Below are 22,691 nucleotides of genomic sequence, written 5' to 3' on the forward strand. Positions count from 1 at the left end.
AACGAACGAATAAAGATTTGTGTTCGCCAAGGATATAATTCAATCACTTACCTCAAATTCGCGTCCTCGTTCTTTTTCTTCCTTTTCCTGTTTCCATGCAATTCCAATTTCAACCATCGCAATTATTTTATAATTATATGTGGGAATGTATAAAATCAATATATTTCATGAAATTAAAAGAGATTTATTTATATTTTCCCCAAGATCTTTGGCGCATCGAAAAAGTTTCTGGGTGAGAAAGAGAAATGAAGGAAAGAGATGACAAAAAGAAGGAAAAAAAAGAAAATTCAAAATAAAAAAAAAAGAAAGAAGAAAAAAAAGAAAGAAAGAAATCGTTATATCTTATTTACGGGGTTTTGATGCGGTTAAGAATATGTATGCATATATCACTTGTATTTTGTCTATAAACAAAATCTCGTCTATTTTATTTCTGTGAAACGATGTTAAAATATTAACGAGATTAAATTACAAACGCAAATAAGGAGATATGCCGGTTAAAATCGGCGAAACGGTAATTCTTATTATGATTCGTCGATTTGATGATGGTAATCGTTTACGTACTTTATTGTATGTATAATATCAATTATATACAAATTTAAAATTACCGCCAGCATTTTGTTTTTCTGGTCACGTGCTACGACCTGGTCTCATTTTGTATCATGACGCGGTAAATTCGAATCGACATTTCGATAGTTCCTTTTTAATTTAAATATTTTTTTTTCTTTTCTCTCCCCCCCTCTCTCATTTTCTCTTCTTTTTTTTTTCTTTTTTCTTTTTCTTTTGTCACTGTAACATCGTTAACGTTATATAACGAATCGCTAATAACGCATTCTTACACAATTATTTACAATATTGTTTCGAAGTGCTTAAGAAAAATAAAAAAGAAAAAAAAAGAAGATGTTATCGACTTGTTGCATCGGCAAAAGATAGGACGTGATCCATTATCTTCTTTGTCCTTGGAAAATTTTTCCTTTCTTCTTACATTAACAATGATACTCGTTCTTCGTAGTCACGGTGATCAGTAAACACAAATTCAATCTTCGGTCTTCGTAATTTAATACCTAATTATTCACTAGTAAGAATACGTTTCCTATTGTTTTCCTTTTTTCTAAAAGTATTCCCCGTGATTTTTTCTTTTTTTTTTCTCCCCTTTGGCAGTATCATTATTATTATTATTATTATTATTATTATTATTATTATTATTATTATTATTATTATTATTATTATTATTATTATTTTTATTATTATTATTATTATTATTATATTATTATTATTATTATTATTATTATTATTATTATTATTATTATTATTATTATTATTATTATTATTATTATTATTATTATTATTACACGATCGATTCTTAGTTTCAGTAATAATAATCGTATAATAAATTACTCATTTAGTGTTTTTCGAATATCGATCGTACGCCGTATGCATAATCTCTTAGATTAAAAAAAAAAAAAAAAAGAAATGGAACAAAAAAAAAGAAGATAAAAGAAGACACGTATAATTGAGAGAAAATTGATTTCAGTACTGTCGGCAGTTCCGATCGATCCAATATGGTGGATGTTCACTGTCTACCGAAGAGAGAACTTTTTTTTCTTTTTTTTTTTTCTTTTTTCTTTTTCTTTTTCTTTTTTTTTTATTTTTATTCAAATGCAGACGACCGGAACGCGAATTATAATCTCGGATAACGGCAGTTCGATTTTGCTTTCTCCTGGAGAATGATGATTTGTTATCTTTCTTTTTTTCTTTTTTTTTTTTTTTATATATTTGCTCACGTTGCTTCATTCATTCATTCATTCTGGTACAACGTTACTCGATAAGAGCAACTCCATTGTCAGTCTATTTTTATGTGAAACGGTGAACAAAATGATGAATATTTATGTACAATGTACATGGGATTATATCGGAAACGCGTATAATAAGATATGCTGTTTTAATATACACGAAAAGTTTCATTTTCATCGATTATCTATAATCTAAATTTGACTCCATTTTGTAGATTTTTTATAGGGGCCTCCGAACATATTACTCTTTCGAGATCCATCAATACACAGCATACGCGTATCTCCGATTTATCCCGCGTATATTTTAACGCATTTTACATGATGCGAGATTATTATTTACAGAGCTTAATGACTCATTAAGAGAACGAAGCGACGGGATACGCGCTCCATTTAAAAATCTAGGCGCGACTGTTGGAACGATATATTTACGTAAAACATTACCCAATCCATGTTCGAGTAATAACAGCACTGACAAAAATATCAATCGTCGGGGAGAGAAATTCGACCTTTGAACTGGCAACCTTTTATCGGACGTTTACGTAAACGTAACGTTTCGTACGTATAGTGTTCGGTCCAAAGGTCAAAGTCTCAAACGATTGAGGCTTTTTCTCTACGGATTATGGCAGATTAGTTTCTTGATCGAATACTAAGAATTTTCGGCAGTTGGTCGGTAATTTTTGTTAAAGGTAGAAAACAGTCGGTTTGTTTGTTAAGTTTTTTTTTCTTCTTTTTCTTTTTTCTTTTTTCTTTTTTTTTTTTGTTATTTTGGCATAATCGGCGTCGACTCGACCGTATTGAGAGGACGACGAAGACGGATACGTTCTCTCGCGTTTTGTGTCGTGCGCTTTTTCTTTTTTTTCTTTTCTCTCTCTCTCTCTCTTTCTCCCTTCTTCTTATTTTCTGTTTATCGCGAGATCCAAGAAAGAAATTAACAGTTTGCGTATAGTTTTGCGTACGAGCCTCCTAACCGATAGGCCCGTTTTATCGAGAGTTCTTTTCTGTTGGATGGATCCGTCGCGGTACATATCGGTAAGGTAGAAACTCCTAAAGTCAGACCCTTAGTTCCTCCATGATCTGTTGCTGATGATTATGTCCTTTTTTCAATGTGCCGGCAGCCGACATAGCTAGACTTTCCTGTTGCAATTGATTAGGACTGATGATAAGATTTTGAGTTGGTTTTCCCGGTTTCGTATTTTTCGGAGGTGGTGGAGGCATCGGCACATGACAAGTATTATTTTGTAGATCTGCGAATTCAGGGGGAGGTATGTGCTGTATATGATGTCTCTCGGCAGTCTTCGTTTCTAATTCGCCACATATATTGTTTGGCATTTGTCCGTTCTCCTGTCGTTTCTTCGAACAACTATGTTGATTGCTCTTGTCACGTTGATAATAGACCCCAGCGAATATCAAAACGTTCAGGATTAAAAGACTACAACCGATCGCTATCGTCACGCTGAGTGCTGTCGAGTAAGCAGCAAAACCGTCTTCCGGTTGACTGATTGAATCCTCGAAAGCTAATTCGCTTGGTATTGCGGTTGAACCGTTTTGTGGCCTATCAACAATCGTCACTTCCGATGTCGTCGTACGTGCCGTCGTTGGTACTCTTTGAATAAATCTCGGTGGTACCTGAAATTTCAAAAATTTTTCGTTATCGATAGGGAACGATAAAAGAATTTTTTTTTTTTTATAAAACTCACAATCTTATCGAGCAATTTCGAATATACATATCTAAACTTTTCATATGAAAACCATTAGTTAGACCGATCGATTATAGGATGAACGTTTGAAAGCGAGAAAAGACGATATCGTTATCAATAGATGAAATTATTATCATTTTACCTGTTCCGCGTCCAAAAGATGATGGGACCTAGGAACGTCGTCGGAACCAGGTTTATGGAGATCAGGCACGAGATTCAACCAAAAGGAGAGCCTGTGCGCTCTGTAGTGGTTCTTCAACTTTGACTTGAGTTCTGTAATACGGATGGCTATACTCAGGCAACTAAAGATATAAAGGCGGACCATCGAATAAAGGGAGAGTAAAGAATCCGACGATAGACGGTTTAGAATTAAGGAGAACTATTTCTTTTATGAAAAACGATTAGAATGCTCGATGGGAAATGTATTCAGGGCTTTTCCTCGTTCCCCAAAAAGTTGGAACTCACTTGGCTTTTCTACCTCTTAAGCGAAGAATGCTTTCATGCGAACGTCAGAGGTAATTAATTATTGTCGCTGAGCGATCTCATGCTGCACTCGTTGCCAACGTTCACAGAGCGTGTGCCGAGCGTCAAACTTCGAAACTTTGACCTATTCGCGTGAGGACTTTGTACACTGGGAAAATGAGAGGAAGAGGAAGACAAATGTGAACGTAGGAATAACGTATGTTACTACAACGTGGAATGCGTGTAACGAGTGAAAGAGAGAGGAAGAAAGAGAGAGAGAGAGGGGGAGAGAGAAAGAGAAAGAGTGAGAGGGGAGTAAACAAACGGTTTATTGTTTTACGGTTGCAGTTAACGAGTGACTGCGTATTTTTCAACATTATTTTTTACGTTTCACTTTTGCTTTAATTAATGTGAAACTATAAATAATTATACATTCCTAATGGAAAGAGTGTAAAGTAATAAAATATGTATAAAGTAATCGTTTTAGTTGGTTATATAGATATTTGAAAAAATAAAATGTACAAAAAAGGAGAAGATATTAGGAGGAGAATAAGGAATATGTAAAAAATGGCTTAATTTTCTAAAAAGTCGAACTTACCTATACTGAGATATTTCTTGTGCACCGCCTCGTAAGCGGTCCAATCGATGTTCTTGAACTTCGTACGCTCGGGTCTCGAACCCATTGGACCAGGATCGGGCGTACCCTCGTTAGGATTACTATGAATGTGATAGGATAAAATAAATATACGAATTAAATTCGAAATAAATTCGTAGTTTTTAGTGTTTAAGCATAGGACTTTTTTCTTTTTTTCTTCTTTCCTTTTTTTTTTCTTTTCCAGTGAGTTACCGAAATATTCGAGCTTGTCTTGTTCTGAACGAAGAAATCGATAGAAAGGTAAAAGACATCATTTAAACATGTATGTATCATACATACATACATACATATATACATACCCGGTACGCGCGAAATTCGTCAGGTACAATATAACACTTTCGGATAGAGCAATTTCCGCTCTGGTGTAATTTTTCGGCCAGTGTGCCAAGCCTCCGACTATCGGTGCTCCAAAAAAATATGGTAGCTCTTCGCCATGGATACAGCCCGGTCTCTGCGAAAAGGAAAAGTGAAAACTCGTTAAAATGTTTCCACGAAAGGCGAGAACACGTATGCGCATGAAGTTTAATGGGAAAGCTTAAACGTAGTTTCGACATAGTAACGCATCACGATCAATCCTATACGAAACATTTTGAAATGCTTTTGAAAAAATAACTTCGAATTTGTAAGACTTTCACATATACTTTTTCAGTATCAACACATTGACTATCATATATGTATTTTCTTTTGTCAGATAATTCGTTTCTTTCATCGTTAATAATTTGTCAATGGGAATGAAAATTATTTATAAATTTTGTACTTAGACAATTTTTTTAATACATTTCTCAATAGTATGGTTGATTACTTATATTGGTAAAAGAAACGAATCATAAATGAATCATGCTTCGAATAATATTTTTTCATTATTTTTTTTTCTTTTCTTCTTCTCTTTTCTATTTTTCTTTTTATCTTTTTTTTTTTTTTCATATATTTTTGCATCACGCGTCACACAGAAAACCGTTTTGGCATCGCTATCGATCCTTCGTTCGGGAATTAATTCGAGACTTCGGCGAATATTTCCGAGCTTGTCTGCCAAACCGCAGAGTCGATCAATCATCGCTGTCATCTTGCAAGGTCTAATATCGAAAAGAAAAAGGAAAACGTAAAAGAAGAAGAAAAAGAAGAAAAAGAAGAAGAAGAAGAAGAAAAAAGAAGAAGAAGGAAAAAGAAGAAAAAAGAAGAAGAAGGAAAAAGAAGAAAAAAGAAGAAGAAGGAAAAAGAAGAAAAAAGAAGAAGAAGGAAAAAGAAGAAAAAAGAAGAAGAAGGAAAAAGAAGAAGAAAGAAGAAGAAGAAAAAAGGAGAAGAGGGAAGAGAAGAAGGAGTAAGCAAAGGAGAAGAGGATGAAGTTATAAAGAAAAGGTAGAAACGATAAATATTAAACTTTTCTATATATTTTTCTTCCTTTTGTATTTCTTAAAAAGTGATTAAGAACAACGAAAGAAAAATTCAATGCTATGAAGAAATAATTAAATGTACTCTTTTGTAGTGAGTGGATATCGGTGGTGGAATGGTGGTTGAAGTAGGAAAGGAAACAGGAATGGAGTTTGCGTAAAGAAGAGAAGATAACAAAGAAAAGAGAGGAGAGAGAGAGAGAGAGAGAGAGAGAGAGAAAGAAGGAAATATCATCGATAAAAATAGGACATTCGTATTCGAGAGGGTTAGACTTTTTTGCGAAAGCAAGGAAACTACCGAGTGGCGAACAATTACTGGTTAGGAAGAGTAACAGGAAGAGGATGCAAGGAAGGAGTAACACGGCAAGGAGGTTCCTAGGATCGTTTGCGGGTAATACACGGTTTGTGTTTCGGGGTTGGATGGGATAGGTCGTCTTTGTTCAGACCAAAAGGAAAAAAACCAAGGGAGAAGGTTAATACGGTTTCATTTTGGATATGTTCCGCCGATACGACAATGACGACGACTACGACGACGACGACGAAGAAGAAGAAGACGATACGACGGTGGGTAACGAACAACGACGATGTTCACCACGTTGGAATGGACGGCAGCCAAAGCTATTCTCATGCAAAGCAGTACCGTTAGATAGCGCTTTTCTCCTCGAAAGCAAGATGGCGTCTATAAGAAATGGAACTCTACGGAGGTAGAACGAGACGGTCCGATGTTAATCGAAAAAAGTACGAGGATTAACTCTATTCTCTAGTCTAGGAACGAACTACTCGTCGTATTCTCTAGTCTAGAGACTACTAAAATTGGTTTTATCTTATAACTACGTGCCGTTCGATCGTTATATTACATTTCATTTTGTCAACTTACATTTCGTCATAATTTCATTTTATGAAAAGATCACATGAATGCAATAAAATAATATTAGAAATGCGATAAAATAATATTAGAAATGTGATAAAAAAAGAGAATAAGTAAGTTGTAATTTCGTTCAACGAAAAAGAGAATAGCTTCGTTGTCAATTAAAATTGAAGATTAACAATTCAGGTTTCTACAACGTCGATGTTTATGTATTGTTATTTTCTAGTTTTAATTAACATTTGCAATTACCATTCGAAACGTTGATAATCATACATCTTTAAATATAGTATTAGACAGAGAGTTGCATAAGTATTTTCTCTTTAATTTAAATTTGTTTCTTTAAGATTTCGTTTAAGAGGGATAGATTTGATGACAAATTTTTGGCGAACTGAGCCGCGAAACTTAACGATATTAAACGGGATATGGACTAAAATAAAGGTAACTGTGTATAGATTATAAGGGACGATAAGAAGCAAAGTGGAGAATATTCCTGGGCCTTGAATAGGAGAAATGAAATGCAGGAAGAAAGGAAATTCTGGGAAAGAGGAATAATAATCATCGTGAAGCTGGTATCGGAGAATCTTGCAAAAGCGAGCATCGTCGGGCTCACGGTCTCGTAAATAAAGCGAAACTTTCGAAGCGGGGCTTATTCTGTTCGCTCCGTTCAATTATGTAGCTACACCGCCAGTTCGTTTCTAATTCGAGCTTGCTCGCGAGCGAGCCGTACATATATACATATAGACACACAACCACGTGCGCGTGGACGCATACATACATACAGAGTTTCTCTATGTTGGAGAGACGTCTCGGCTTCGTTATCGTCGACACTAGCCCTTTTAAAGCGAGGAACATGCTCCTCGGCGCTGGTACAACAAAGGAAAGAAAAAGATGGGGATGAGAAGTCGGCGGGAGGTGCGATAACGGCCGATAAGTATGCTTTCGATTGTTAAGAAAGAGAGAGATGGATAGGTAGATAAAGAGAAAGGGTGAGAGAAAGGATGAGAGAAGAGAGAGAAAGAAAGATAGAGAGATCAGAATGAAACAAAATGAAAATGAACGCAAAATTATGCGGATGAATATGTGCTGTACATATATATATATATTCATTAAATTAATATGTATTAATATAATCGATATTTATTTTTAATATTTGAAAAGAGTTAATTACTCGAAATTTACTTTTTCGTACTTTCTTTAATTTCGTTAATATATTTATACTTATATATGTATATATATATTTTTTTTTATATATCTATAATATATTCCTTTTATCAGCGTTGTTTTATATGATTTATCAAAACGAGTCGATATAATTTCGATATATTCTTTCTTTCAATATTGTAGTGTTTAATATTCGAATAAAAACGATTCAGATATATATATATATATATATATATATATATATATATATAAATATATATATAATTAATATATAACTAATATATATATTAATGAATTAAAAAAAGAGAAAAAGGAAAATATAGAATGATATAAAATATCATTCTTCCTATCTGAATACTAAATATGTTAAAGTAAATAAATTTAAATGTTACAATTTCGATGATATTTTAATTTATCTACCTGAGGATAGTCTCCGAATTTGGTTTGATAGTCGAAAACATAGAGATAGGAGTTTCGATGAGATTGGCTGTGAAGATCCGCAGTTCTTGTAGCGGGTGCGACAGTGTTAGCATCGCCAAGAGCTTCTAGTGTCTCGTCTCTGAAAAATTCATGATTCGACTTTCGTAAATTTCTTAGAAGTGCGAATTGTCCGGACTGAACAAAAAATATAAGAAATTTCATTTAGTAAATTCGTTTCTCCTAAATTATAATTCGTTTTCATGATAGTAAACCTACGTTTCACACGAGCATAGTAAAAATAGACAACAAATCGAACGTAATAAATTTGTTGAAAGAAGTAAGATGGCTTTAAAAACATCGAAGAAACATGTCTCATACAGAACGGAATGTTTCTTTAAATTTCATTCGATACTTAGAATAGAAAACATTTCGAAATGATTAAATTTATTACTTAAATTTAAGATTTTAAGATTTTTGAATGAATTTTGTTGAATGAATTTTGTTGAAATTATTTACAGGATCGTGAAATAAATTTACAAAAATGTTAATAATTTATAGAATATATGAAGAGTATCTAATATTTTGCAGTAGTGATTCTTTTCAATGCGAACGTGTAAAAATTTTGTGTAAATGTGTATTATGGCTTTTTGATATGTTATAAAGAGATAAAATTAATAATGAGAAACATTAACATACCTAATATTAACAGGATGCTGAACGGGTCTCTCCCAATCCGTGTATTCATTAATGATCGTAGCCAAAATTTCTGGTTGATGATACGTGTAAGTATTCCGTACGAATTCTCGAAGTATTTTCGTTCTTCTGTCGGCTTCAATACCGTATTGAGCGTCGTCAGCGGTTAATGAAAAATACGCTTCGGAACGTACTACACCTACCATTAGATCGTACCTAAAAATAATGAAAGAAAAAGAAAAAAAAAAAAAAGAAAGTACAGAAAATGAATACAAAATAGAAAAAATAATTTACTTGTTGATTATAAAATGTGCATGTGTACATATTTAAACATAGACATAACAAATAATGTTATTTATGCTCTTTAGTTTTAAAGTGGCGTTATTAATAAACTGGAGGTGTTTAATTCACAAGGATACTTTTGAATACAAAAAATTAAGTGCATAGACACGTTTGAGATATTTTCTAAAGAATAACATTAATAATAATTAAAAGGTTATAAAAGTGTGTTAATTAGCTCGAAATACGAAGCCGTCATTTTTGTCGTCGAATTATGAACACAAAAAAAAAAGAAAAAAAAACAGACAGAGAGAGAGAAAGAGAGAGAAAGAAAAGGAAAAAGAAAAGAAATAGAAGCCAGTGAATTTCGTATATTTTGAACGTGATTACGTTCGTTAAACGACTAAATTAAGAAACGAGCTCACTTCAGAAAGGAGAATGGCAAAGAGGTACTACTTTGCATCGTGATAATTTAACATTCATCCTTATGCGGCAGCCACTTAGGCGGCAATTCAGCGACGTTAACGAGTGTCTTCGTATTATGAAGTAAAAGTCAAAGGTTGCCAAGTAACATTTCCGGTACAATTATTTCTCGTAATGTTTTTAAAGGAAAAACCAGATTCATGTTCGGTCTCTTATTTTCGAATTTACATATCTAATAATCTTTTCTTTTAATAATAATGGAATCCCTTCAAGCGTTGCCCTTCGGAATTTCAAGGTTGAATGTATTAACCTGTTTTGTTTGTTTGTTTCTTTCTTTTTTTATTTTTATATTTTCATTCATATTCCATATTCGTATAATCCACATAAAAAAGATATACCTTATAAAGTTAAACGAATCAATTAAATGGTATAATTATGTCGACAACATATATACCTATATTATACGAATAATTTTATATAATACAGGATGGATCTAAAAGTTTGTCATTTGTATCTTCTTAAAAATCAATTACTATTTTTCGATTTTTAATTTTTGATTTTTAATATTACCTAAAGAACTTCTGAGCCCGTTCTATAGAATCTATATTTTATATAATCAAATCTGTATAAAAATAAAACTATGTATAAGAAAAAAAAAAAAAAAAAAAAAAGGAAAAAAACAAAGAAGAAGGCAAAGAAAAAGTTAAATATTATAAGAAAAAAGAAATCGTATTTTATCGATTGGAAATTTGCTTTTAAGTTTTATGTCACAAGTGTAGGACAAATAATGAAGTGGGACAAAATACCTCGAGAGCTTTGCCACGACGTCCTTTCTCAATAAAATGTTGTTCAATGTGTTGATCGTATCCACTTGCAATGTGAAGTCTTGATCCTCTGGATCTCCTGGATCGATGACAACGCCGTCTATGCTTGGGCCAAAGGCTGGAGCAAATTCTAGACCTTTCACCGGTACCGATATCAAAGTGTTCAACGGTACGTCCCTGAGACACCGTAACAGCGCTTGTGGATCACCAGCAACCTGCCAGAGAGAATATTCCTTTTTTAGACAACTTTTCAGATCGAAAAGGACATCTCTTTTCATGGAATTTTCAGAATCTCTCTCTTTCTCTCTCTCTCTCTCTCTCCCTCTTTTTTCTTTTTTCTTCCATCTTTTTCTTTTTCCTTTTCTTTCTTTTTTTTTTTCGTTCGTTTCCAGAAAGTACAACTTTCCGTGGTGACGGATGCAGAAAAAAGAAATGTAGGACGAGCTTAAACCCGTTGCAAACTTTTACAAAAAAAAAAAAAAAGAAAAAAAGAAGAAAAGAAAAAGAAAAAAGAAAAAGAAATATTCAAATTACAGCAGATAATTTTTTGTTACAAATATGAAATTTAATCAAATAATACTTTTCTAATGTTTATATCCCATTAACATGTATAAATTGAATATTTATTAACGTGTATCTATAGATAAACGTTGTTTTATGATTTATGCAAATTTATATTGAAATTTATTATTGAAATTCATTACTATATTGAAATTTATTAGTAAAATTATTGTTATTCATATGATCATATGACGATATTTTATATTTTTATAATATCTGCATACATACATACACACACACACACACATATATATATATTTATAATATATTATCATTCTAATATATCATCGTATGTTAAAAAAATAAAAAATATAATGTTCGATTGTAGCCATATATGGAAAATAATTGAAAGAATTGTGATGAGATTGTGAAGTCGAGCGTTTCCAAAAACAAAAAAAAAAAAAAAAAAAAAAAAAAAAAAAAAAAAAAAAGAAAAAAGGAAAAAGAAAAAAATGTTTCCTACTCGCAGAAAGTACGATTTCACGTGATATCGATGAGATGCGAGTTGGTGAGAGGGAGTGAGGAGTGGTTGGTGATGGTGGTAGAAGAGTAGATATTTCCGATTACAGAAGTGATAGAAAAGAAATACAATACAGATGGAATGGAAAACCGGAATGGGATTACGTTTTTTCCATTGAAACTCGCGATCATCGATTCTTGTGAAGTGCAACAACAATGCTGAAAATGAATGAAAATATCGTTGAGAAATGATATAGATATATATTCGCCCTTCAAAATATAGTATATTGCGACATTACAATCGAGCAATAAAAATCGTACTAGCTATCCAATGAAATATATTTTCAATTACTTTCTAATAACTTGCTCGATCTTTTTGATCTATAAGGATGATCTCGAGATCGTGAAAAAATATTATATTTATTATCTACAAGAGGATTATCTCTGAAATATATTATACTTATATAAACACACACGCACACACACACACACACACACACACACACACACACACACACACATATATATATACGAAAATAGTATTATGTAAAAAAATTGATTTTCTTTTTCAAAAAACGAACGTGTGTCTGACTCGTTTGTATTCAATTAAATTGTATCACAACTTTGTTCGACGCTGTAATCAAGACAAACGAAAGAAGAATGGCAATTATTGCCGAGGTAATTTTCTTTCCTTTTGCCTCTTTTTCTTTCCCCTTTTATCTTTTCAATTAATTTACTCCACACATCTCTCACGATTCTAACGATCTGACGAGCTTATAGGAGTTCGGATTAGAACGTAGTAAATCCGTATCACTGTCTGCAAAAAAGGAACGAACCAAATTTATCGTCGAATAAAAATGTTGAAATTAGGGCGATGAAAAAAAAAAAGGCAGATAGACTCGAAATGCGAGTGTTACGGTTTGGTTTTGTATATCTTTGTAAGGATATCAAAAAGGTATAGACTATATGAGAACTATATGAAAAGTATAAGACCAGTGTAATTTTGTAGAAATATTGCTCGCAAATATTGCCCCTTTCGAATTCGAGAAATTTTCAGGTGTAGAAAGTTCGGCTGTTTTGAACCGTGAAAGTTTTAAACCGTAGAAGGAAACGGACTACGTAATACGCATAGTGTGATGACCGTGTTGAGAGATATTTTTCAAATAAACGAGTAGTCGTTTCGTTTCGTGTAGAGAAACTTTATAAAAAAAAGAAAAAGGAAAAAAAAGCAAAAAGAAGAAAAAAAAATCTCTGCTCTCGTGTATGGTTAGCGAATTAACGATAAGAGAAGGATAGAGGGAATGAAATTCTTTTTTCCTGTTTTTTCTTTGTTTTTCTTTTTTTTTTGTTTGTTTTTTTTATTCTTATTTCAACGATTCGATTTATCGATCAGAACGATTTTAAACGATTTAAAATGTTTCTAGATATTTTTCATTTTTGTATCAGTATTATCCGTAGCGTTGTGAGGAATTAATTTTTTTATAATTAGAGAATAATTTTGACTATAATAATATTTAAACATAAATATTGTACACTTTAAGGAAATATATACAAAATAATATTTTTAATGGATTAATTAAGACAGTAAACTGATCTAGACGATTTTATTCATATATATTATATGCCATTGAGCATTATTAATTATATATATATATATAGAATAAATATATACAGAGAGAAAAAAATATTCAAAGAATAATAATTTTACTAAATTAATTAATATAATGGACGTGTTAACTTGTAAAAGTATACTTTAATAAAATTTTAAATGAACACGTATAAAATTTAAATCAACACACACATATATATATATATATATTATTATTACATTATATTATATATTAGAATATATTCATTTATTTGTTTTCGAAACTCGATAATAATTTAGGAAAAAAATAAAATAATCGAACATTTATATTAAACATGTTCAAAGTTTATATCGGTGAAGTCAATTTTTACGAAATTGAGAAAAAGATAGTGAAAAATAGAGAAAGATAGAGGGATAGAGAGAGAGAGAGAGAGAGAGAGAAAGAGAAAGAGAGAGAGAGAGAGAGAGAGAGAGAGAGAGAGAGAGAGAGAGAGAGAGAGAAGAGATCGTCATCGAGATAGAATTTCGTGTGCGAATGCGGACTACGCCGACATTCGATTGCGGCAAACCTCCGTCTACGTCAAGCTGGATTTCCAGGGGCAATTACCGAGACGGCGTTAAAGCAATTCATTTGCGTACACTCGAATTAAAGTCAATCGGCACTGTGGCGTTCAGATACTAACTGAATTTCACCGATCGTGATCGTATAAGGAAAGGGTCACCACGGTCTACTCAACTAATTCAAACTATTTCAGTTACGTTCTCTATACGTCTTTTATATGTGTATCTAATATAAATATATATATACATACATATATACATAGATATATATATACATATAATATACAAGTATTTTCAGTTTTTTCATTCGAATCTCGAATTTCTAGTTAAATTGATTCAGCATCCCTCAATTCTCAAATGTCATTATTACTTAACCCAATACTAATCCATTTTTGAGAGATATTTTTTCATTAATGAATTAAATTTATTTCATTTTTACTCGTACGTTTTCGATAGAGAGAAAAAGAGAGAGAGAGAGAAAGAGAGAGAGAGAGAGAGAGAGAGAGAGAAAGAGGAGAGAGAGAGAGGAGATATATATATATATATATTTTCGTTATTAAATTAAATGTATTAAATTGTTAATAGATAATAAATATATTTGAATAAGTATGAAAAAGAAATTTCACGTTCGAAACGATTATAATATATTTTCTTAATGATAATCGTTCTATTTGTTTTTTCATGAATTCAACGATAATGAAATAATGAAGTAACGAAATTATAAGATTAATCGTCGTTTAAAGACATATAATAATATATCGTTGATGCGCATCGTTTTGATTTTTATATTAATTAACAATAATATTAAAGATTATTCAACGAATGTTTTCATTTAGAATATTTCAATCAGTGGAATATTTCCAACGCTAATATCTACCTGGTATATCGTTATTTTTCCGTGATTAAAAAAAAAAAAAAAAGAAAAAAAATGAAAAAAAAAAAGAAAAAAAATGAAAAAAAAAAAAATAGGAAAAAGAATTCCCTTCTTTTCTTGTGTATTAACAATGCAAGCGAGAGCTACTCACCGACGAGCAATTCAGATGTTTGGCAACTTGCATAGCGTAATTAGCAGCCCCTCTTACCAGCGCCCAAGGCGAGAGCGCGCTACCTGACATCAAAACTCCGCGATGAAAAAGGAGTCCTGTGTATAAAAAATGAATTATAAACATTTTTGAAAGGATAAAAGTTCGGATATATAAAATAAAATTTGTGTAATGTTATCATTAAAGAAAGATGATATACGTAGATGTATCTGTGATGTCGTGTATATGCACAATTTTGATCTTAATATTATTATTAAAGAAAAAACATTTTTTTTTTGTTACTTTTGTTTTTTATAATTTCAAATTTATCTTCAGTATCGATGTTTGTTAATGCATAAAGTCGATTAAGAACGAGTACTTCAAGAATGGTTGAACGTTAAAAACCACATGGTTCGTATAGATCGTAAGAGTAAATTGTCTGTTAATGGCCCATCCGTCGGTTTTTAACGAGAATTGCTTACGCATGATACCGATAGAGTATCGATTTGTTCGCACCTATACGTGTCATATATGGCACAGATACAAGTGCCATATATGGCACAGATACACGTGCTTTTAATTATACGTATTGCATTCGTGTTAACCGATATTCGTTGCCTTCAACGATTCGCGAGTCTCCGAGGCACTAATATTCATAACACCATTACAATAATTGCGATCGATGATACGCCATTAACATTTGGAGATTTCGCGTTTAACGATAATTATTACAAGGGCCAGGATATTCATTCTCTCGTAAGAGTCATATGTTAATTGTAACTGCGTCGTTTTGTCTTTTTTTATTTTATATTTCACACGATTGAAATAAATTTTTATCAGGTATCATCATAATTATAATAATAATTACACGTGTATGACGTATAAAGTCATACGATCATACAACGATGATCGTTCTATTATAATTAATATATTATAAAAAACAATAATACTTTTTCTTAATTGACACACAACACCTATGGGTATATCGATTACGAGTAATTATTGAAAAAATAAATGGAAACTCGACAGATGTATGAATCTGATAAATCGTGTGAGCGTAAGATCAGAAAGGGAGGTAAATCAAGGGGACTTATTAATGATGATAATGATAATAAAAAAATAAAAAGAAAAAAGTTATTTACTTACCGTCAGGTACGGCCTGACTAGTCATGAGGAAATTGACACAGGCAGCACCTGTACCATGACCAACTAACGTCACGTTTCCAGGATCACCTCCGAAATAGGCTATGTTCTCTTGTACCCAATGTAACGCTGCGATTTGATCCATTAGCCCGTAATTTGCCGGCGACCGTAAGTGCGAATCTGTGTTGGCATTTAGAAAGCCTGTAATCAAAACAAACCGGCTTACGGTTAGTCCACTTCGTATAAGCGTATTCACGTAGCTCAATAACCTCTTTATTCCCCTACCCCCTCGTCCTGTATCCCATCATCCCCCTCCACTTTTTCTCATATCACCCGTATGATTTAACATTGCACAAATTGTCACAAAATTATGTGTTCCATTGGATGATATTGCGTTGAAATTAATTCAAATGTCGACGAATATATATTGAATGATAATGTAAATATGTTCGAATACTTATGAGCTCGAACGACGACGACGATGATGATAATTATTATTATTATTATTATTATTATTATTATTATTATTATTATTATTATTATTATTATTATTATCATTATTATTATTATTACTACGATATTGTTACATTTGAAGGAAAATCATATTTTCATGAAATTCCTCAGGAATATAGCAACTTTTCTAGAAATATAAGAAAGCATCGAATCTCAATATTGTTTCGTTCAATAACGATTCTATATTCCCGTTTTTCAGCTTTTCCCGGAACGTATAACATTTCAACGAAAATACACACGCTTTTGGTTGATCACTTATTCAGAATTTATAAGTTATCAGCTATATTCGGTTCTTGTTTCTTTCGGAGTTGCTAGAAGTGAGAAATAATTTAACAAGTGTCGGCTGTTTGCGTTTGCTACAAGTTTATGGAACCAATGGATTCTGATAGTTTGATACTTTCTTTCTCTCTCTCTCTCTCTCTCTCCTTTTTTTTTATATATGTGTATATATAGTTTTTTTATTTATATCAGTCAAACAGCGAATGGTGGTATTAGAAGAAATTTTATTGTTACTTTCTTTCTTCTTTAACTGGCAGGTGAAGTTCTTTTATTTTTATATGTAAAACAGAACAAGAGAGATAGACAGAGAGAGAGAGAGAGGGAGAGAGAGAGAGAGAGAGAGAGAGAGAGACAGAGAGACAGAGACAGAGAGAGAGAGAGAGAGAGAGAGAGAGAGAATATAGAATAGAAAACAAAGACAGAGTCGAGTTAAAAAAGAAAAAATGAAGGAAAGAAAAAAAGAAAGGAAGATAGAAAGAAAGAAAGAAAGAAAGAAAGGAAGGAAAAAGAAAAATATGAAGCGCACACAAATGCAAAAGCAATAGGTCACATTCAATTTGTTATTCCACATGCGACATATCTGTCATGCCATGTTACTGTCTTCTTTTCTATTCTTCTTGCTAGAATGGAAAAATTGCTGAACCTTTCTCACTTAAATTTTCAATTTAAGTTTTCCGCTAAGCGAGCTTGCAATACACGGTTGAAAACGCAGGATGGATATCTAGTTCTCCAAACTCTTTTCTCCCTATTACTTTGCCATAAAATTTCGATGTAATCGTGGTTATTTTTTCGTAAGTCAACGAAAACAAAATGAAAAACGATAAATAAACAAGAGATTTGATTGCAATGTAGCAGAAACAAAAAAGAAATGCGTTATTAGAAAATATCTTTGAAACGCTTAAAGTAAAAAATGGAACGACCATCTTACGAGTAACATAATCTTGTACGATAAGTACCTATAGTAGTATATCGTTTATATAATCCCATAAAATAAGGATAATGATATTGAAATAAAGATGGATAGCATATCCGCCATTATAACTTAGTTTCCTCATTCAACGATCGAAGATCGAGTAGTTCTCAAAGAGATAAAACGGTGAATGTTCTATCACTCGTTAAAAAAAAAAAAAGAAAAAAAGAAGGGTCGATCAGATATATACATATGTATATTATATAAACAGGTATAACACGTATCATGTAAGTATCGTCTAAAGATAATAAGCACTTACCGAGGATTCCTAGTCTGTAGTTTATGGTAACTACAACAACGCCACCATAGCTTGCCAGGACGCTGCCGTCGTAAGGATTGCCGCTGCTCCACTCGTAGCTTTCACCATGCACGAACACAATCACAGGATATCTCCTTCCACCACCGTCCCTTGCACCGGCTGCGGAACGATAAAATTATCGTGTGATCGATCGACGTAAGTACATACATAAATATATATATATATATATGTGTATATAAGTATCTAAGTATAATACATATATATGATGCATAGACGTTCGACGGTTTGGCGCTCTATAAATTTATCTTCTTCGGAATTTTTCGATCGCACCAATATTGTCTTAGTTGTTAAAGGAAATAAAGTTAGTAAGTTAGATATCTCACGTCCTTCGTAAAAAATATTTCGTATATATTGTTTTTAACACCCTTTATACATAAATATGTAGTTACGTATATGCGAGCTATATAAAGGAATATTTACCGTTTACTTTTAGAAAAGCTTGTCTTCCGTCAACTGAAAAGTTTCCTTTTTATTTAATCTCTGGATTTTCCTGAAGTCACAGGACAATTTCGTACGAAGCATAAAACTAGTTTAGTTATGTGCGACGCGTATTAGTTTTCTGTTTATCTATTTCATAAAAATTGCCGAGAATAAGCTCTACGTCACGTACTCTCGATTTAATACGTGAAAAATATTCATACGAATATATAAAGGATGTTCAATTTATTTTCTAGATTATTATTATTATTATTATTATTATTATTATTATTATTATTATTATTATTATTATTAATAATATTATTATTATTAGATTGAAGTTAATGAGAAAAGAAAATTATTTCTTACGGCAATAATAATAGTTTTAAGATAAGAATTTAATAAGTTATGGCTTAATTGAAAGGAAAGAAAAAAGAAAAAAGAGGACATGATGATAAGCAATCAATAATGCTAATTAAAAGAAGGGTGATGTAATGAATGGAATAAAAAAAAAAAAAAAGAGAAAGGAAGAAATAAATAAATAAAACAGAAAAAGAAGAAAATTCTGATGGTTCAATATGAGCGTTATTAAACGTTAATCAATATCGAAAACTTTCGTATTTTATTTTTAAGAAGGTTAACGATCATTAGACGAGAATAAAATTTGTCTGCATTTATCCGAGGGCGTTGTTCTATTTTATGAGAAAGAGAGAGAGGGAGAGAGAGAGAGAGAGAGAGAGAGAGAGATCGAAGGGATACATTATTTCCCTGTCGAATAAATTTACAAGACTGACGTCAATATTTGACGCAGAGTGTAAACAATTTTGTTTCGTGACAACGAGATCCAATGGACTTTACATATTCATAAAGCAACCACCGACCAACAGATCACGAGATATATACGCGAATATTCACGGACTTAGATTGTTCATATTTTCGTAGTTTGTATTTCACGTTGTATAAGGATAAAGTTGCTTTGTGCACGTATTAGTTAAATACATGTTCTTCTTACGTCATCTAGTTTTATATCGTATGACTCGATAACTCTTATGTGCCATTGCATGAATGAATTTTTTACTCGTTGTTTTCAAAAGAAACGTTGTTTCATACGAGAAACTAGAAGACATTGTTATTTTGCTTTCATTTATGATTCCGTATGAAATAATTTTTATTGTATTGCTACTGAGAAACTATATAATAATATAAATAATAACAAGTTACCACGTACCAGCGATATATTTATTTAATTGATTCATTCGCTACACACGTAGTTCTTTTTTTTTTTTTTTTTTTTTTTTTGTAGAACACGTTACCGACGTAATTTTATTCTCTTTTTATTATTTATAAGTGAGCAGACGACTACTACATGTACTTGTAATTTTTCGTCATACATACGTAGAGTGATATTATTAACGGACGCGAACATGCATGTTATTATATCTCGCATCGAAATGAGAATTATACTAGAATGACGAACAATTTCTTTTTTTTTTCTGTACAATGAAAATATAATACGAGTTGAGTAATTTGAGAATAATTTTTGATCTTCAACGATATCAATTTAATTATCTTTCCTTATATACATGTATATATATATATATATATATATATATATATATATATATATTATAATATATGAAATATTAATTCTTTTTGTTTAAAATATTATAAATTAATTACAATTTACATTAATTACAATTTACAAATTACATACAATTAAAATTTTCTTGTTTAAAATATTATAATTAATTACAATTTACATACAATTTACATTAAACATTATTATTGTTTCACCAATTATTATTTTTTAATAATAATAATTATTGTTAAACAGGAAAGAATAAATAATATATAAATAATATAAAAATAATGTATAAATAATTATTATTGTTTAACAGAAAGGAATACACACATACACGCATATACACACGCACACATATATATATATATATAAAAATTCAATGACTCAATATAATCAATTTTAAAGTCAATACGCTTCCTAATTCGCATAGTCTCTATCTCTTGTAGGATTTTAGATAAGATAAGTAACGATGCGGAGCTTGCTAGTACAAAACCCATGTCCCACTTTCTTATCATAATTGTCTATCTTGAAACCTTTATGATCCGCAAATGCCATCCAATCTTGCACGATTACTCTTGCAAAAGAGAGATTGAACGAATTAAGGGAACACGAACGATCTCTTGATCTTTCTCTCTCTCTCTCTCTCTCTCTCTCTTTCTCTCTCTTTCTAGCTATCTGTCTTTGTCTACTTGATTCGGCACATACTACTTGCTAGTAGCTGAGCGGCATAAATTTAATAGAGAATTTAGAAGAAGGAGAGAGGGTAGATAGCGAACTACTACTCTCTACAAGTTCCGACACTTTCCACAAAAGTCCTTTACGTTTAAATTTACTATCATCCTGGGAAAATCAAAGTTTATTTGTCAAGATCATAAATTTCTATTCAAATAATTATTATCACCGATATTACGCAATCAATAAGCGTGTAACCGTACAAATCAATTATTTGAATCCACGTTAATTAACAGAACCACGATATTATTTTCGATATAGAAACTATATCTTAATTATTTCGATGAATTTACATCCTCTATGGTTAAGATATTATTCTGAGTTTCGAGATTTAAAATCATTAATTAAACTGCCGTTATCGTTGGAATTCTTTGGACATTGAAATGATAACAGTCGCATGGAAAATGTCCGTAACGCGTTTCTAGAGGGAATGAAAGAAACTAGGAGAGGAGGGATTAGGGGAAAGGTTACAGAAAAGAGAACCCCCTAGGTCCAGTTTGCTCTCTGACCACGCTCCATTTATCGTTAGGTACGATGCACGTACTTACTACTTACAGTAGGGATAAGGAACACAAGAAATAGTAGGTATATGTATGTATGTATGCATGTATGTACATATGTATGTATGTCCTTCAATGCATTTGTGTATATGCGTTTTCTCTTTTTCTCTCTTTCTTTCTCTTTCTCTCTCTCTCTCTCTCCCTCTCTCTTTCCCTCTCTTTTTCTCCTTTTTTCTTTCTCCCACTCTATCTCTATCTTTCTTTCTCTTTTATACACAATTCTATGGTATACGTTCTTGGCTTCGGCTCGGATGCAGCTAATCCATTAAGTCTTGTATATCTACGGAATACGACTGCGTCGATCGATTTTCTTTCCCTCTCTTTGCACTCTATCTTTCTTCTTCTCTCTCCATATCTCTCTTTCTCTCTCTCTCTCTCTCTCACTCTTTTATTTTCTCGCCGCATTCGTTCATTGCGTCAATAACGAGTTGCTTTGGATCGATCGAAAGACCGATCCGACCAATCTGATCGATCCGACCCAACTTATTCCGCAAAAGGAGAGGGTGCTACGAGAGTTGCAGCAAGTTATTTCTTCCTTTGTTTTGTTTCATTTCGTTCTGTTTTCTTTCCCTTTCTTTCCTTTCCTTTTCTTTTCCTTTCTTTTCTTTTTTATATCTTTTTTCTTAATCTCCTTTTTTCTTTTCCGCTTTTTATCTTAATTCACCCACACCCCCATCGGATTTTTTTTTCCTCCTTCCATCAAAGAATTCCAAACGCCTCCGTAAATGATATCTTTTCCTACGATATATTTATTCGGCAAACGAAAAATTTTCTCCCTTTTCGAGGATATTTTTCCCATCCTACATTATCATCCATTCGTAAGATCGATGTAGTTTACTGTTATAGTGATTTCGGTCAGTCTTTATCACATTAAATGGATTTCTGAAAAATATCATGCTAAACTCAGCGATCAAGAAGAACATAGTGAATCCTTCAAAGTAGACCGATTAATGATATTTGACTTAATGACCTTCTATTAACTTGATAGGGGAAGGAACGATACGAGCGAGCAAGTGAGCATATAGGAGAGATAGATATGCAGGGAGAACAAGGCAGAGAGAGAGAGAGAGAGAGAGAGAGAGAGAGTGAGAGAGATAGTATTACTGGCTAAATTCCCGTCGGTAAACTAACGGGACCGGTGGTCCTAATGAATGTCCTCTGCCGAGGCATAGAAGTCCTTCATTAGCGGGCACCGACAACGAATGTCGCTCTTTTTTCCACTTAGTTGATACACGCCGTTTCCAATTAAAAGTATCGCGCTTTGGTTTTTACGCGCTAATTAAAAGAGTGTCTCGTAGCCATAGGGAAAGAGGAAGAAGAAAAGA

The 22,691-nt window shown here is 32.1% G+C and overlaps 1 protein-coding gene across 1 annotated transcript in view; it reads right to left on the reverse strand.

Annotated features, from left to right (window-relative positions):
- Positions 1 to 1,391: 1,391 nt before the first annotated feature.
- The window catches only part of Nlg3 (Neuroligin 3), a 199,004-nt gene continuing 177,704 nt past the window's right edge, over positions 1,392 to 22,691 (reverse strand). Inside the window, exons 2-11 of the mRNA XM_035873308.2 lie at positions 18,016 to 18,174; positions 15,998 to 16,195; positions 14,855 to 14,970; positions 10,643 to 10,875; positions 9,138 to 9,350; positions 8,442 to 8,580; positions 4,904 to 5,055; positions 4,548 to 4,666; positions 3,630 to 3,760; positions 1,392 to 3,416 (exon numbers count right to left, since the gene is read on the reverse strand). Of these exons, the coding sequence (XP_035729201.1) occupies positions 2,841 to 3,416; positions 3,630 to 3,760; positions 4,548 to 4,666; positions 4,904 to 5,055; positions 8,442 to 8,580; positions 9,138 to 9,350; positions 10,643 to 10,875; positions 14,855 to 14,970; positions 15,998 to 16,195; positions 18,016 to 18,174 (2,036 nt within the window). The 3' untranslated portion in view covers positions 1,392 to 2,840. The remainder of the gene's footprint in view (positions 3,417 to 3,629; positions 3,761 to 4,547; positions 4,667 to 4,903; positions 5,056 to 8,441; positions 8,581 to 9,137; positions 9,351 to 10,642; positions 10,876 to 14,854; positions 14,971 to 15,997; positions 16,196 to 18,015; positions 18,175 to 22,691) is intronic.

This window comes from Vespa mandarinia, chromosome 10, assembly GCF_050613455.1.
Source record: "Vespa mandarinia isolate Hongniang chromosome 10, ASM5061345v1, whole genome shotgun sequence".
In the NCBI taxonomy this organism is placed as follows: domain Eukaryota; kingdom Metazoa; phylum Arthropoda; class Insecta; order Hymenoptera; family Vespidae; genus Vespa; species Vespa mandarinia.